Here is a 12871-nt window from a genome sequence, read left to right as displayed (position 1 = left end):
AATTTCATTTTCTGGTCTTGTTAGACATCACGGTCTTAAACAGCATTTGTGTTTTCATATTTTCATCCCATTTCCATTTGTGTAGATGAAAGCCCACATTTGTTTCCRCACCTACCTTGACAAATTCACTTGGAAAACTAACATCAGTGGTAAATGTTCTAACACATCAAACTGCTGTAAGATACAGAACAGTTTGRGCCGGAAAGAAACTTTAAAGGYCATCTAGTCAAATCCTCTTACAAGAAGAAACATCTTCGACTAGATCAGGTTGCTCAGAGCCCCATCTAACCTGACAGGCATAGAGCAATCACCAACTCTGGGCAACCTGTTCCAATGTTTCACCACCCTCATTGTAAAGAACTTCCATATGTCTAGCCTGAATCTATATAAACTATTATCCTTTGTCCCACCACAGCAGAGCCTGCTAAAAACTCCAGCCCTGTCTTTATTAGCTCCCTGCAAGTACTAAAAAGACACTTTAAGGTGCCCCTGCAGTACTTTATTCTCCTCTCYTGACTGAGTAACCCGAAGTTGCTCAGTCTGTCTTGGGAGAGGTGCTAAAGCGGTCTGATCATCTTCACGGCCCCTCTCTGGACTCAAATCCAATACGTACATGTTGGTTTGTGCTGAGCACCCAAGAAGCTAGAGTTCTTCAGGTGGGGTTTTGGTACTGGGGGTTGCCCTGACCSAGGAGAAGCACCTTGCCCTAGATCTTATTGAACTTGCTGAGGTTAGTGTGGACCACATTTGCGAGTCTGTCCAGGTTCGCCCAGGAAGCATCCGGTTCTTCAAGTGTGTCAACTGCACTGCTTGACTTGGTGTCATCTGCAAACCTGCTGAGGGTGCACTTGATTCTGCTATGTGATTGATACATTAAATGGTACTGCTTCCAATATGAATTCCTGAGGGACACAGTTCATGCATCATCGATCTCCATCTGGACACTGAGCCACTGGCCACCACCCTCTGGAAGCAACCAACCAACCAAATTCTCATCCACTTAACAGCCCAACCATCAAACACATCTCTCTCCACCTTAGATCCAACTAAACACTATTTTAATCTAACCTCTTCCTCTGCTTMTGCTAGCCACAAATTGAAGTTTAAAGGACTACAGCGGATACATCCCTTAAGACATTAAGTTGTAAGAACTAAGAGTATATTTTATGTCAAGGTTAGTGGTTTTCAAACCTTAGAAAACTACGTAGCCAAGAGAAATGTGCACCTTCAACTCCAAGCAGCATTGGTTCACAGAATAAGGAAGCTTCAAGAAGAGCCTCCCTACCACCCCTGGTGCTGAAAATTAATTCTGAGTGAAATCTAATCTAAGATATATTGCCTGATTAAGTCACACAATTAAAAGAAGTACACAGATTTCCTAAAAGAAGGTTCAGGTCTATTAACATAAACCAAATTAAAAAAAGAAATAGTTAACAGTTTCTGCAGCAAGAAAACCAAGAGTTTCAGGTCTGCATGAACATGCTCATTTTTTCTTGTTCTTATCCTAAGTCTTCAAAACCAGTAAATCCCAGTAGCCAGGAACACACATTGTTTACATAGTAATTTAAGGGCAGACCAAATACCACTCCATGCTTTTCAGTTACAATMGTTAAGATTTAGGTAGAACTTGCAAAACTGTTCTAGATATTTTTACCACTGATATCCACCTTTCTGTGCCACACATAAGCAACTTAATTTTGCAAGAAATCCCTATTACATCTAAAACAAATTCCAGGCCTGGGGGAAAACACAAGTTACATAACAGGTTAAGAACAAAGTTCTACCCTACTATCATACCACACATAGTCAACGGCCTCTGGCACACCTCTTTCCAATGTATTCATGCTGAATTAGCCCTGCCTGAAGTTAAAATAAACCATTATCCCAGTATTCAAACACATACTGACAACAATGCAGACTCAAATTGCATCTACTGTGCATTGAAAGTAACAGAATTATAAAAAAATTGAACTTTGATATTTAGCTTGAGTATTTTCTTGCTGGTGTGCTTTTTATTACATTAATTCAATTTTAATTAATTCCCCTTCAGGAGAATTACCCATTTTCTATAAAATTATAGTTCATAAATGTATATGCATCATTAAAAAAATTAAACTAATAACTATTTCAATGTATGTAAGCATGCACTTCTTTAGTCATTCTGTTGCGTCCTGTGAATTCATAGAAATCTTAAATGGAGGAGGATGAAGCAGGGAGAGAAAAAAGCCAATGCAGACAAAGTGTTAACAAATGTGTATGGTATTTTATTCTTATTTCCAAGGATGTGAGAGTGGATATTAACTTTAGATAAGGACAGTGATACCTTAAAATTAGACAAACCTCAATTACTTTCTGGTAAATAAAAACTGAAAACTGTGTTGACTGTTGACAGTACTGGACACACAACGGTAGTGGGTTGATGCTGGGCAGGCATCAGGCACCCACCAAAGCTGCTCTTACTCTTCTCTGCTGAACAGGGAGAAGAAAATACAACTGAGGGTTCCTGGGCTGAGATAAGGAGAGATCACTCATCAAATACCAGCAAGGGTAAAATAGGCTCAACTTAGAGATATTAATTAAATTACTAAATAAAATTAGAGCAGAGCAATGAGAAGCAAAACAAACCCTTAAAAACACCTTCCCCCCACCCTCCCTCCTTCAGAGCTCTATGCAAGTGGCACAAGGAGACAAGGAATGGGGGTTATGGTCAGTTCWTGACCTGTGGTTCTTCCACTGCTCAGGGAAGAGTCATTCCCCTGCTGCACAATGGAGTCCCTCCCAKAGGRGACAGTTCTCCATGAACTTCTTCAATGTGAGTCCATCACATGGACAACAGTCTTCCCCAACCTGCTGCAGCAGTGAGTGGGTCTCTTCCACAGGGTGCAGTCCTTCAAACACAGGCTGCTCCAGCCTGGGAGCAGGACCYCTCCTCCAAGGGTCTCCCACAGCAGTACAGCCTCTTGTGAGGCAACCATCTGCTCTGGCCTGGGCTCCTCCATGGACTGCAGGGACACAGCTGTTGCACCATGGYTGCACCATGGGCTGCAGAGGAATCTCAGTGCCTGGAACATCTCCTGCCCCTCCTTCTTCACTGACCTCAGTGTCCACAGGATTCTTCTCACATGTTCTTGCTCTGCTCCTTTCTGGCCACAGTTACAACTGTGTAATATCTTTGTTATCCCCATTTCTAATTGGCCCAGTCTTGGCCAGCACATCTGTCTTTGGAGCCATGGGGGGACTGGCGCTAATGGACATGAAAGAAGCTTGTAGAAGCCTCTCACRGCAGCCAGCTCTGCAGCCCCCCACCAGCAAAAGTCAGGCATGTAAACCCTTSAGAAAACATGTAACACTAAAATAAAACTTTAAAATGGAACTATTTGAAAAATATTGCATGGACAATCTTGAATAYGTCCTTCTCTTTCTCTGTCTTCAGTAATCAAGCCTATTCATTAACACAGTTTAAAGAGAGAACTTCAACATAGAGAGGCTTATTTTGAAAGTCACTATTTTAAGAAGGGAACAGGTCATATCTTTCAAGTCCACAATTGTGACAATTTGTTGTGATGGGTGTCAGTAATTCAAATCTGTTTCAATGATCTCTGCAAGACCATTACTTTTATTCTCTTCTAGACACCTATCTCTTTTTTTAGTAAAAGTAGCAAACAGTGTATCCATCATTCCCAAAACTTCGAGTAGTTCCTCTTGATAGTCAATTTCTTTTCCAATAGCTTCCTGAAGTTTCAAGAACTGTTTATCAACAATGGCTGACTGCCCAACCACAGGCTGATAAATGTCTGTAAAGAAAAATATCAGTTAACAATCTATAGATGTGTAACAAGGTATAAATTATATTAGCTAATTAGAGACACTTTTAAGGTTCTCAGCACAAGTCCAACATTCTAAAAAAATAAGATAACTTTAATGTTGAGAACAGCGGTTGTATATACTCACAGCAGCAGTATGTTAAACTGACAGAAAACTAAGTTTTTGCGACCTCAAGTACAATTTTTACCTCATAAAATAAGAGGAAGTTACTTGTACCAGGTAAGCACAGAAATACAAAGTATCAAAAATACTTAGGAGACCAGGAGGAGCTTCCTGCAGCAYCTGCAAATCAGATACTGTGATCAAAGTTATCTGAAAATATCTTTTTTGGATCATTCTCTTGACACTAAGTCCACACTTAAAAATAAACCATAAAGGTCTGGTTTCTTAAAAATGTAGCAATTTCAATCTTATTCCTGAGCTAGCTATAGAGCTTTGAGAATCTTTTTTGTATTGTCCTTACCAGTGATCATATCTGCAACAGTCACCAGCACAGRAGTAAATCTAGGTTCAATCACACGCCTGAAAAATTAGAACACATTCCAATTTTACTGGTTTTGTCAACTGCACTCCTACCACCAATAAGAAGCTTCCTCACACAGACACACAGACAAATCTTTCTTGACAAAGAGACATCACAGAACAGCAAAGATGCAAGTCAAAAAAACCTCATATATATGTCTTCTTTTCAGGAAGACGGTGAGGGCTTGAGGAGTGGCAAAAAGCCTCAAGTACACAAAAACACAAGTTTCATCAAGGAGATGGAAAATAACAGACTAAGAGTAGAAGGTCTGGSAAAGAAGTAAAATATCTCATAGTATCAGCAAAACTGTTCAGTGCTAACAGGTARACTGTTTCAAATCTATCCCAAAACCTTGGTATCAGAATGGAAATGGCATGTGAGATTTGAGGAGTATCAGTATTCTACCTGTGATACGTTGAAACTCTGTGGCAAGTTATTAGAAAATAAAAGTCAAAATAGTCAGAGGGAACTCATGTTAAAATAATACCTTGCCACAAATGTAAGCAGGAGATTAACTTGCTTCTCATCTCGGCCTGCAAGTGCACTTCTCAGTGTTCCTCTGCGATGTAGTTCCTGCATGACTGCAACTGTGACTTCAGGAGTATGAAGCATGATGGGTGGCTGGACACATAGGAAAAGAGTTTAGTAACAAAGCAACATCTTTACACACAACAAGGCTGATATCAGCAAAACCAAAATGGAACCCAACTTAGAGTCCTTTCTAGTTATACACTAAAATAAAATTAGTATGATATACAGAGAAAATTCACATCAGGTGACCGCACACAACTCTGAGAAGAAAATGGCATACCTCCAATACAGCATCAAGAGCCTTGGAAGAATGAAAGCTCCTCAGCAGCTTGTCATATTTCCTCAAAACACGTTTTACAGGTTTACTGACACAGAAATCTTCCTAGAATTCAAAACAGTTCAGAACAACACAAATACAAACACACATAATGGATCAGATTATTACCATGAATAATCTTACATATTCCCTCCCATCCCTTTCTCCAACTTAGCACATTCCAAGAAATGTCACCAATTTTTTGGAAATGTTTCAGCACATATTTTCTTACCACCTCATACCTGTTTCGGCATGTAAGTTCTTCCTTTCACRTAAGTTCTATATGCTGGTTGTCTCTTCTTTTGAGACTTTTCATTCTTTTCTTCAGGTTTTCTGTGTTTAACATTCAGCACCCCATTGGTCATGCCTACAACTATGGTTTCGTCTTCAGGCTAGAATGAAGAAATCACAGTTAGGACCCAGTGTTTTATTTGGTGCTCCATCATGCACATTTCYATGTTTTTTTTTCTTTGTGATAAGGCTCAAATCACACGGTCAGAATGACTTCAGGTGGAAGACACCGCTAATCAAATACTTGGCTCAAAACAGGAACAGCTTCAAGGTCATGGTCATAAGAAACATTACAGACTGACTAGGAAATCAAGCTGAATTGCACATTAACGCCCTTCTGTAAGTATAAGGTTCTGCTTTTTCCARCGGCATACAGCTACCTTTGGCTATTACAGCAGGCATGAACAGAACCTATGAGAAAGCAAAGCTACTTTGATTACAGCATRATTTCAATAAAAATTGAAAGTTGTTGAAAATACCAGTCACTGGAATATGTAATTTTCCTTACATAACAAAGTACATACAAATTTCACCCAGAAAAGTTGTGAATGTCCCATCCCTTAAGTGTTCAAGGCTAGGCTGGATAGGGCTTTGAGCAATCTGGTCTAGTAGTGCCCTTGCCCAGGGCAGGGAGGCTAAAATTAGATGACCTTTAAGGTCGCTTCCAATCCAAGCCATTCTATATGATAAAAGCCTACAGAATTCTGACAGGTACAAACGGCGATTAGCTGGTCAATGGCTCATAGAAGGGCCGCAATGGAAGCTAATGAATGTGGGAAAAACAGGAACCAATTCTGCACACAAGTATCAGAAATGTGGAACTCCTTATCAAGGAATCTATGCAAGGTTTCAAGTTGTCCAAACTTGAGGAGAAACTGAATAGGCTTAAGTAATAGAAATTTGTAGATTTACATGGAAACTACACTCTGATGAGGCAATTTCTCATCTGAAAATGAGTTTGGAATTTGAGAGAATATCAAACTTATCACATACACTTGCCCTGGGTTTAGTTTTCTATACACATCTACTTCTTGCTATAGTTGGAAGCAGCATGTGAAATTAGACCCACCTTTGGTTTGATTCAGCAATAATTATAAGCATTATAATTATCAGGTTATTATAATGTTCTCATGTGAYCATTTAAAATTAAAATGGTTTAGTCAATAGAAGACAAAAGATTATGTTTCAAAAGATGTATTATACATGCTCTAGGGATGCTAAACTACAAGTGTCGCATGTTTTGCAGATCCCATAGGGTCTTATGAGGCTTTTATAGTGTTCACCTCAAAAGGAAAAAAATTCAAGGTAATATGATAGGAAATGAAGAAAGGAAGACATTCCCCACACACATCTTCCTCTACAGCAGAGCAGGACAATAGCAAAGTAGCAAAGGTAATAAAGATCCCTCACAGCCCCCTTCACATATCCTTCAGAGGCTACGTAGTGGGTTGACTACAAGACAACAGAATTGTTTAAGAACTGATTGTAGCCTCCAAGCTTGAGGCCAGCAGGTCACTTATCCACTGGAATGCAAGCACCTCAGAGAAGAACAGTCTCTGCTGTCTGCTTCCAAGAAAAGTAAGACACATGCCTTGACAAACAAATTCACTTATGCTCACACTTCATGGCTTCTTATTCCTCAGACCAACCTGATACCAGCAACATTTAAAGCAAGTGCACACCATATTCTAATAAATTTTTCTACAAATCTAACTACTTTTTCTTTATTGCTACCATGCAGAAGGTCTCAGTGTTCCTGAAAAGCAAAAGGCAAGTACAATCCTCCTGAAGTCAAAGGACCTCCTTTCTGAAGTGAATACTTTCCATATGATGTACACTGTAATTCATGAACACATTATTTTGTACAAATATAGCCAGGTAATATCTGGTATTTGAATGTATTATGTTTAATACCTCTTAGTGTTTGTTACTTGGAGAAATACACTTGACAACCCTACTCTGCATGTATAGCACTCTTCTGGAACACCCAACAGCCAAGAAAGCAACAATTATTTACTTTAGTGACTTAACAGGTATCAGGAATTATGTCGTCTAGGAAGACTTCTAATGGACCTACCGACAATGCAAGACTGAGGATGGACGTTGCATAGTTGAAGCTGTGGACCACTTTGTAGGATGTAGTACTGTAAATCTTCACATGCCTGTACAGTATAAAGAATAAAGACAAAAACATTGTTATGCTTTTCTGTAGTCACTTTACAGGAACTCCATCACTCTCATCTTCTACAGGTCTCTTGAGGAAACTGAGTATTAATACAATGCATTACTCAGACAAATATTGAGCTTCTGAGGTATTACTCCTCCTGCAACAGAAACATTCTGTTAGAAGATATCCACAAGTCAAGCCAGGATTGTTCCTATCCCAAAAAAAGATGAAAATGTGGCAAGGATAGAAGAAATGAAGGCAGATGAACTGACTATCTGACTTCAGAAATGCGTATTATGGAAACACTAAGACAGCGTATTTTCCAATTTGTTCTTATATTTTAAATATAAGATCTATTAGCAATTTCTGGGAGTACATCCACAAATATTCTTGTATCCAGCTGTCCCTTATGGATTTGGTTGGCAGTGTCAAATATTGAACAAATTGGAAAACAACATGTTATCTTATAAAGATAAACTTTAGTATTATGTAATCACAAAGACTGGGAAATGCAGGATGGAGGAGGTAAACCAACCACTATCATTTCAGACCACTTTGTATTCTAATGCCTCAGAGACAAGAGACCAACTATCAAAACAAACAAAAAAAGCAAAAAGGTCATGTTCATTTACACTCACGGGTACAAGAAGCAACAACAGAGAGACACAAAACCCAGACTTTTTAATGAATACTAATACACTTGTAGCTATTCAGACTGTATTAAAGTTAAGAATAGTTAATTTACAGACTGGAAAAGTCAGTTTGGAAATTCAAAAAACTAAACACTTAATCAGAAATTCCTGAATAACACATGCAATCCTTACTGACATTCAGATTAGTAAGAGGAAAAGGTTAAGGTGCATTATGGAATCATTGTACRGTTTGAGTTGGAAGGGAYATTTTAAAGCTCATCTAGACTAATGCCACTGAAATAAGCAGGAACAGCTTTGCAGTCGGTACTGTGGCCCCAAAATGTGTTCTCAAATAAAGTCTAAAAAACACACAGTCACATGTATTGTCTTTCAAAGAAAGTAAGTTCTAAAGCATGCAAACATAATGAAGTCAGAAAATATACCAACCTGTCCAGGGATCCTGACAACAACCTTTGGCCAGAGCTGTTCAGGCACAAACAAGTTACAGTTTTATGGTGATTCTTAAGTGAAACTAGCAACTGTCCGCCTTTTAGTACATCCCAGACTTTGACATATCGACCTCCTAAGAAGAAGGAAGCACACAAAACATACTTAGATATGTACACATTTATGCTTCTCTATAGTAGTTTTCACAGAATGATGCAGTACAYCCTTCACAGGTACCTTTACTCCCTAACAGTTTTCTGTACCTTCTCACCATCCTCTTCCATTCTATCTCCTGGCATAAGACACATTAAAAGCCTGCTCTTTTTCAGGTTATTCTGAATTGAGCTGAATGATTCAACCATTCTCCATCCATACTCATTACCAAATAAAAAATCTATGAACTATGGGTTTACAATACTCCTGATGCAATGATAAGAAGAGACTAAAAAATAAGAGAAAGACACAATCCCATCTTTTCAAAACTTAAGTATGTTAATTCCTTCACTTTAGAAGTGGGTCAATCAGAGTCTGCATTCTCATTTTCATTAAAAATGTCTTTTGGTTGAGGGGGTAGCAGGGGCAGCAACTAGGAGAATATTGAAGACAAAAAGGCAAGATTCCAGCTTGCACCTTCTAGATAAACACAGATTTCTAAAGAAGATATTTGAGAAATCCAAGTGCTAAGTAACTTACCACTYCATTACTAAATTAAGACACCACACAAAAAAAAAAGCAGCTGAAGTATATCACAAATTAGAACCACAGAAAATAAATTTTATTTATTTGATTTTATAGAATTACCTGCAGATACTAGAAGTCCACCAGAAGGGAAGAGAAGCACACTCTCCACAGGATGGCCGTGTTCTATTGTCATGACACTACTTTTTGTTCGTGCATCAAACAGTTTCACGGTGTGATCATAGGAACCTGCAAACATCACCATAAACAGCTTCAGTTTTATAATTTCACATCTTTCAAGAACTAAAACAGCCATGCCCTACCATCTAAAGGAGATCCTGGCTAACARCAATAGTTTTAAATCACACATGTAMAAACAGGTTGTGGTTCACACTGATTAGTTTTACAGCCCTTGGGCAACATAAATCTTCTCATTCTAGTTCTAGCTACATGTCAATCTGTAAAAGTAATTTGTTGTAATTTCACTTTGTTTCTATTAAGCAAATGTATTTACAACAACAAATATCAGACAACCTGATAAACCTAGCTTCTTGYATCTCCTGAAAAAAGGAATACTAGRGTTTTTACACAGTTTTCCATCGACTAAAACAAAGTAYTACTAGGAAAACAAATGCACCTGGCTCCACATAACTCCTCACATGACTTCATATTTTTGAATCTTGACAGTTTTGGGCTGTACAAACTACAACAGAACTAGTGTGCTGTTCTAGAAAGCTCGTAAAACATTTCAGTCACTCCTGGACAAATGATAAATTCACAGTATTTTCTTAACTTTCAGAAGTTAACAGAACAGTTCTGTTAACCCTAATAGGCTGAAACAAAAAGATGTTAAATCTCAGTTCCTGCAGTTTCCCTAAAAYATCAGTGTCAAGCTCAAAACAGCAAGCAAAAAAAGGAAACAAACTAGGCATTGCACAGGCAAACTGGTCCTTCATGATTAACATACAATAAACAAGATMCTGTTGTATCAAAAATTACCTTCGTACATTTTCTTCAATTCAATCCAAAAGAAGCATAAATAAAATATAAAATCAAACCTGTTATGAAGACATCTGCATTCACTTTACTTGCACAGCCGCATCTCACATAGTCAGTATGTTCATTATATGAGATTATTTCAGTGGCACTTGGAATATCCCACAAATTTGATGAATAATCATCACCACCAGAAAATATTCGGTATTTATCAGACAGGAAACCCACGAGATGAACTGGTCTAGAAAACAAAGCCCATGTTATCCAAAGTTAAAATATGCTCACATTTCATTCTGTATGAAGAATTTATTAAAGTRCTCTAACTTAAATGTGCAGTGTCTTATATCAGAAGTTACAAAGCCTCACTTTACAGATTAAAACACTTTCGTTCTTATAGTTCCGGTAGGAAAAGATCATGCTGAAAGATGCTTACCTAAGCACTGATATGATATGTCCCAAATGTGGTATGTCTTACAGGTCTACTAGAGGCTCATTCAGAAGCTTAATTCTGCATTTGTGATTTAAGAGGACAGTAGTTAGCACTGTCCTTTAGAAAACATCTACAGAAGTGAATGCTACAGAAAATTCACAACAGCAAATTTTAAGAATAGCTGGTTTGAACAATCTGCTCATCCTTGAAAATCACTAYTGAAGTCTTTATTATCACCACAACATCCCAACAGATGTTTGGCAGAAAACACAGGTATGCAAATCTTACTGAAGCTAACCTAGTCATTAGAACATGACACACAATTTGCAAACACCGACCTCAAACAGAAGTACCCTCAAGGTTAATCAGGCTACTTCCCACTGAAATGGAGGTTGTTGTTCTACATAGATAAACCACACATTGGTCTTTCACAGCACAGAAACCTGTTGAAGCATTGTCTTCTAGTGATACATCAGAACTCCACTTCTCACTCCTTCCTCACCCCACACCACCCCACTATCACACACTTTTTGTGTTTTGTTTTTGGGGCCTTTTCTTAAGGAATTCCTGCTTTTCCTGGSATATTTCTTGTTGTTTTTATTTAGACACATTTTAGAACTCTTTTCCTGCCAGCATCAAACAAAATGTGCTTTTCAGCAATGTACTCACAAGACTGTATGCATGCAACATATTCAGAGACACCTACCTGAAACAGAAAATATATCTACYATTTTACATACCCGATTCATATTTAGATTTTTTTTAAATCTCACTCGAATTTAAAAATCTACTTTTCAGTAACTTCTACATGATACTGTCRAAAGCAAAGTAAATCAGTACTACCCAGATTTTCAGGTGCACATGAGGCAGACATATTATTATAATTTAACATAAATACTGTATATCGATCGGTGAGGCAATTGGTAGCCCACAGAAGTTGTGGATTCCCCATCCCTAGCAGTGCTCAAGGCCAGGCAGGATGGAACTCTGATCAACCTGGTCAGGTGAGAGGTGTCCCTGCCCTGTGGCAGGGGATTGGGATTAGATAATCTGTAAGACCAAACCATYGGGTCTGTGATGAGTCTGACATGCAAATACAGAAAAGAAGATTCTGCACACAAAGGAGACAAACCAATCCTGTCTTACTTAGTATGACCCTCAAACTGCCTCAGTGGTGCCTTCCCGCTGATGTCGAAGAGGCGGATGATGCTGTCCTCACTGCCAGCGGCGAGCAGGCGCCCGTCGTCCCTGTACGTGGCACAGTACGCGGCGTCCCGAAAGCGAGAGAARGTCTTGATGGGCTCCTGGGAGTAACGCCCATAAATGTGGATCTGGCAAAACAAGAGGAAATTACGTTTTCTGGTATGATAGCAACTGAAGGACAAGGATGTGAAAGCCTCAGAAAAGCCACTTACCCTCGAGGAGGCTGTGACAGCRTAGTTATACGGTGGGACTGGGGAGAAGTCAATTTTATTTACTGCACCGAATTCCTTTATCTGAACAGGTGTCTAGAACAATTGTGATAAAGATCATTAAATACACACAGGCACATAATCAACTCTCAAAACAGCAAAATAAAAGCTATTCTTTCTATAAAGAGCTCAAAACTCCATTGGAACCAAAAGGTTTTAGAAATACAATAGTACTGAGTTTCACTTCTGTCAGGCTACTCAGGCTCTTGTAACTTTTTTCAAATTCACGCATTACAACTGGCCCATAAATTATGTTTTTTCATGCGTTTTTTAAACTTTAATTTCAGGAAAGCAGTTTAAAAAAAAGCATTCTGGCGCAGCAACAGCAACTGCTGGGCCGCTTCCTACCTTGTATCCCCGCCAGTACAGCGTGTCCTGCGTGATCTTCTCGCCGAGCTTGGGGCACGCCTGCACCACGACCGGCTTGTAGGCGGCCATGGCGCACGGGGCCGCGGCGGGCGGGGCCTCAGGGGAGAGACTCGGGAAGGGCCGATGGGCTCCGGGCACACGGGAGGGGTTCAGGGGAGAGACTCGGGAAGGGCCGATGGGCTCCGGGCACACGG

At 39.2% G+C, this 12871-nt stretch overlaps 1 protein-coding gene across 2 annotated transcripts; it reads right to left on the bottom strand.

Moving 5' to 3' along the window:
• Nucleotides 1-2229: 2229 nt before the first annotated feature.
• Nucleotides 2230-12865, bottom strand: UTP15 (UTP15 small subunit processome component). 2 transcript variants are annotated; one of them, XM_057363787.1, is made up of 12 exons: nucleotides 12657-12865; nucleotides 12252-12344; nucleotides 11983-12167; nucleotides 10469-10647; nucleotides 9534-9659; nucleotides 8733-8868; nucleotides 7564-7648; nucleotides 5438-5587; nucleotides 5160-5261; nucleotides 4836-4969; nucleotides 4289-4347; nucleotides 2231-3794 (listed from the first exon to the last, which is right to left on the bottom strand). In XM_057363787.1, the coding sequence occupies exons 1-12, from the start codon at nucleotides 12744-12746 to the stop codon at nucleotides 3571-3573; spliced, it is 1563 nt and encodes a 520-aa protein (XP_057219770.1). In that variant the 5' UTR covers nucleotides 12747-12865; the 3' UTR covers nucleotides 2231-3570. The 2 variants fall into 2 exon arrangements, with proteins under 2 accessions (XP_057219768.1, XP_057219770.1); XM_057363785.1 differs by having other exon boundaries at nucleotides 2230-3794; nucleotides 11983-12344.
• Nucleotides 12866-12871: the final 6 nt, after the last annotated feature.

This window comes from Malurus melanocephalus, unplaced genomic scaffold, assembly GCF_030028575.1.
Source record: "Malurus melanocephalus ecotype Western Australia unplaced genomic scaffold, MMel_1.1 scaffold_31, whole genome shotgun sequence".
NCBI classification, from domain to species: Eukaryota; Metazoa; Chordata; class Aves; order Passeriformes; family Maluridae; genus Malurus; species Malurus melanocephalus.
Note: the sequence above shows the minus strand (reverse complement) of the source record. Positions and strands in the feature narration are given on the sequence as shown.